The sequence below is a fragment of the Helianthus annuus genome, chromosome 10, assembly GCF_002127325.2.
Source record: "Helianthus annuus cultivar XRQ/B chromosome 10, HanXRQr2.0-SUNRISE, whole genome shotgun sequence".
NCBI classification, from domain to species: domain Eukaryota; kingdom Viridiplantae; phylum Streptophyta; class Magnoliopsida; order Asterales; family Asteraceae; genus Helianthus; species Helianthus annuus.
In genome coordinates this window covers 176,479,645-176,485,007 of record NC_035442.2, presented here as the reverse complement: position 1 = coordinate 176,485,007, position 5,363 = coordinate 176,479,645, and the positions used below count along the sequence as shown (strand labels likewise).

Below are 5,363 nucleotides of genomic sequence, written 5' to 3'. Positions count from 1 at the left end.
TATTTATATTATTTTTAATTTTTCTAATTTATATTTGTATTATTTACCAATAATATTGTTTTTTATAAATAATTTTCTTTTTTTTTAAATAAACAAAGGAATACACAATAAAAAATACAAAAATGAAGCTTTATATACGTTGCGTATCGATCCCTACGCAGCGTATGAGACAAAAATGACACAACTACCCTTGTATTTGGCTTCGTATAGCCTCAACACAAGGGTATAAAAGACATTTTCAAACCTTTATATACGCTGCGTATAGGTCTATACGCAGCGTATATAAAGGGTAGTTTTTAGTTTTAACCCCAAACATGTGGTTAAATTATCTTTTTAACCCTTATAGTTTAAGTACTCTGCGTATAGACCTCTAAGGAGCGTATATAAAGGTCTTTTATACCCTTGTGTTGAGGCTATACGAAGCCAAATACAAGGGTAGTTGTGTCATTTTTGTCTTATACGCTGCGTAGGGATCTATACGCAGCGTATACAAAGCTCCATTTTTGTATTTTTTTATTGTGTATTCCTTTGTTTATTTATAAAAAAACAATATTATTAAAAATAATACAAATATTATGAATTATAAGAATTAAAAATAATACAACTATTAGGTCCCGTATTGACCTCGTATAAGCCTATAAGTGTGATATCGTATCGTATAGGTGTGGTTTAGGTCCCGTATTGACCTCGTATAAGCCTATAAGTGAGATATCGTGTCGTATAGGTGTTGTATAGGTCACGTATTGACGTCGTATAAGCCTAGAAGTGTGATATCGTATCGTATAACGTAGTATAGGCCACGTATTGACTTCGCATAAGCGTATAAGTGTGATATCGTATCGTATAGCATCGTATAGGTCACGTATTGACCTCGTATAAGCCTATAAGTGTGATATCGTATCGTATAGGTATAGTATAGGTCACGTATTGACCTCGTATAAGCCTATAAGTGTGATATCGTATCGTATAACGTAGTATAGGTCACGTATTGACTTCGTATAAGCCTATAAGTGTGATATCGTATCATATAGCGTTGTATAGGTCACGTATTGACCTCGTATAAGCCTATAAGTGTGATATCGTATCGTATAGGTGTAGTATAGGTCACGTATTAACCTCGTATAAGCCTATAAGTGTGATATGGTATCGTATAACGTAATATAGGTCACATATTGACTTCGTATAAGCCTATAAGTGTGATATCGTATCATATAGCGTCGTATAGGTCACGTATTGACCTCGTATAAGCCTATAAGTGTGATATCGTATCGTATAGGTGTAGTATAGGTCACGTATTGACCTCGTATAAGCCTATAAGTGTGATATCGTATCGTATAACGTAGTATAGGTCACGTATTGACCTCGTATAAGCCTATAAGTGTGATATCGTATCGTATAGCGTCGTATAGGTCACGTATTGACCTCGTATAAGCCTATATGTGTGATATCGTATCGTATAGGTGTAGTATAGGTCAAGTATTGACCTCTTATAAGCCTATAAGTGTGATATCGTATCGTATAGCGTCGTATAGGTCACGTATTGACCTCGTATAAGCCTATATGTGTGATATCGTATCGTATAGCGGCGTATAGGTCACGTATTGACCTCGTATAAGCCTATAAGTGTGATATCGTATCATATAACGTAGTATAGGTCACGTATTGACCTCGTATAAGCCTATAAGTGTGATATCGTATCGTATAGGTGCGGTTTAGGTCACGTATTGACCTCGTATAAGCCTATAAGTGTGATATCGTATCGTATCGTATAAGTGTGGTTTAGGTCACGTATTAACCTTGTATAAGCCTATAAGTGTGATATTGTATTGTATAGTTGTGGTTTAGGTCCCGTATAATCCTATATGCATATACAAGACCTATAGGAAACCTATACGAGACTTATACTACACTATACGATACGATACGATACTATACTATACAATAACACCCTTATAGGCCTCTATACGAGACTTATATTATACTTTATACGATACGATACGATGCAATACGATACGATACGGTACGATACGATACGATACGATGCAATACGATACGATAATTTAATTTAAACGATAACAATATAATATATTTGTATTATTTACCAATAATATTGTTTTTTTATAAATAATTTTCTTTTTTTATAAATAAACAAAGGAATACGATAATTTAATTTAAACGATAACAAAACAATATATTTGTATTATTTACCAATAATATTTTTTTATAAATAATTTTCTTTTTTAATTTTTATAATTTCATAATATTTGTATTATTTTTAATTTTTATAATTTATATTTGTATTATTTACCAATAATATTGTTTTTTATAAATAATTTTTTTTTTAATTTTTATAATTCATAATATTTGTATTATTTTTAATTTTTATAATTTATATTTGTATTATTATCAATAATATTGTTTTTTATAAATAATTTTCTTTTTTTATAAATAAACAAAGGAATACACAAAAAAAATACAAAAATGAAGCTTTATATACGCTGCGTATAGATCCCTACGCAGCGTATGAGACAAAAATGACACAACTACCCTTGTATTTGGCTTCGTATAGCCTCAACACACGGGTATAAAAGACATTTTCAGACCTTTATATACGCTGCTTAGAGGTCAATACGCAGCGTATATGCACCTTGTTTTCTGTGCAATGATTGGTTATTAGGCACTAAGATCCATGGTTTATATACGCAGCGTATAGGTCAATACGCAGCGTAGAGAGTTCACCCTATACGTTGTGTATTGACCAATACGTTGCGTATATAAACCCTAAGTTTGCTAGGGTTTGGTGTGCCAATAGGCACTTTAGTGTGCCAATAGACACACCCTTTTTAAATTTAATGTGAAATGATCAAAATGAACAAACTATAAAGACATAAATGACACTTAACTCTTAATTATTTATTTCAATGAAGAAACCATAAGGATATAAATGGAACTTAACTCTTAATTTTTTTTTTGAATCCTCAATTTTTTTTTTTTTTTTCGGGATGTAATAACTTTACAACTCACGTATAATTCACTTAAGTTCCACCTCATAGTGCTACAGGACCTTGTCTTGCTTTTATCTATAATTTAAAAGATCAAGCTTGTAACACTTTGACTAATTTCCTACAAACCTAAAAACACAAAATACATTCTTACGTTATTGAGTGATAATACAATACATCTTTATCTCAATAAGTTGGTGTGTCATTTACCCGATTATACAATACATCATTGTTGATAGGTTTATGATGCCCGTAAAGTGTTTGATAAAATTCGTCGGTTAATCGAATTTTATTATAGCCGGACCAGACCTCAACTAATGTTTCTTTAATTGCTGCTTCTTTGCTTGGAAACTTCACTTTATTATTTATAAGTACAAAAGGAAACGATCTTGAAAAATTCGAAATCGTTAACAACTAGTCTTTAGTTTCCTGCTTCATTGTTCTTGAAGGAGTTTCGGCGAGCCGATGCCAGAACAGTCTTGTCTGCAACTATAAAATAAGCTGCTCCCGCCACTGTAAACTCATATAAATTCATGTTACACAATCATATAAATCTAGCTTACTAGACTATATATTGTAAGCATAAAATTTTTTTTTTTTTTTTTTTGTTTTTGTAGTCAGTGTCTTAGTGTGAGCAGTCGTAAGGTTTGCTTGACCCAGAGCCGGCCCAAGCCTAAGTATTTTGAGGTTTAGGGTTTAGGCGCCTCCAACTTAAAAAAAAAATTATATATATGATATTTGGGCTGGGTTGAACTTATCTTTACACATACAAAAAATGTATAAAAATACAAAAAAAAAAATTAAATTAACTTCGCCAACAATAAACCTTTTAGTTTATTTTTCCGGTCCCAAGCCCGGGTAAAGGAGGATTTTCCTCAGATAGTCTTTTTCCTCAAGTTTTTAATTCGCTTTAGGCCACCAAAATGGTTGAGCCGGCCCTGGCTTGACCTTACAAATAGCTCTACTATAAATAAGATATACATGGTATGTTTGTTAATTTGTTTTACACATCTATGTAACAAAGAAACGTCAATATAAGACAAGTTTTAAAGTATAAAAATGTAGTTAACCTGTGGAAATAACAAGGGCCTGAGCAGTGTAATTGAGATTAGATCTGCCCCATGGCAGCTTCTTTGCAACAGCCATCTGCATTACATGCAGATATAGATATAAATACACAAATATAGATATTTGAGAAAGTGTGTGAATATATGAGGTTCAATAATGGACTAACAGTTGGGATAGCAGTGACAATTGCAGCTAATACAGCAGCCTTGGTTCCTGCAACAACTCCATCTGAACATGCAACATAAAGGTATGTACTTTAGTTATCTAATTTGACAATTAATTATGTAAAAATATAAATATAACATGCAACTACCATGAGATTGTTTCTTGGCTATTTCTTGGTTGAATGATGCCATCTTTAAGACTGAATAGTGTAGGATTGATGAAATATGGTGAAGTTCAAGTTGTTGAAGAAAGAAGTGAAGTGATAGATAGTATATATAGGTGGTGAAGTCGGCTCTTATTTTATTATTATTATTATTATTATTATTATTATTATTATTATTATTATTATTATTATTAGCAATAATATTTTAATAATATATAAAGGTGTATTTAGATATAGTATAGTCTATTTTTGGATATACCATATACTTTTAGATATATTTATATGTCATGTATTCGTCTTATATTCGCATACTATGATAATTACAGTGACGGAACTAGCTCAAAAAGTTAGGGGTATCCTAACTTTTTTTTAGGCTCAGGGGTATCCTTTATATAACAGAAATAGAGTTGAGAGATATTTTTACACTACGGAAATAGAGTTAAGGGTATTTTTACACTACGGGGACGGGGTTGAGAGGTAGCCCGTGCTACCCCTAGTAACACTCTAAGTCCGCCTCTGATTATAAATGTCTTGAAATACATAGACCTAATCCATGATTTAATTTACTTTTTTTTTAATATCTATACTTCACATTTCGTTTACAAATCTGTATTCTTATAACTCAAGTGAGGTTTATACATTTCAAATCTGTATTCATATTTGTTTACAACTTTAAAGGTATATAAGGTATGGGGAAGGTTATATGCAGAACACTAAATATTGCGAGAACACGCAGAACAAAATGAATCACTCATTTTTTCAATCCTAAAAACCAGAAATGTAAATGAAAATGTTATAAACCTAAGATTTATTGTTTCTCACACTAGAATTTAAAGCAAAATATGAAAAATCTTCAGTTTTTAAATAACCTACACACATGTAGGTTATATGTAGGCTAAATTACCTACATGTACGTAGACTATGTATAGGGAAACATATATGATTTTTTATGTGTATATAATACA

General features: G+C 31.4%; 1 protein-coding gene across 1 annotated transcript; it reads right to left on the bottom strand.

The window, feature by feature from the left end:
- Nucleotides 1-3,134: 3,134 nt before the first annotated feature.
- On the bottom strand, nt 3,135-4,468 carry LOC110883666 (early nodulin-93). The gene is made up of 4 exons (XM_022131368.2): nt 4,384-4,468; nt 4,237-4,298; nt 4,073-4,148; nt 3,135-3,515 (listed from the first exon to the last, which is right to left on the bottom strand). The coding sequence occupies exons 1-4, from the start codon at nt 4,424-4,426 to the stop codon at nt 3,424-3,426; spliced, it is 273 nt and encodes a 90-aa protein (XP_021987060.1). The 5' UTR covers nt 4,427-4,468; the 3' UTR covers nt 3,135-3,423.
- Nucleotides 4,469-5,363: the final 895 nt, after the last annotated feature.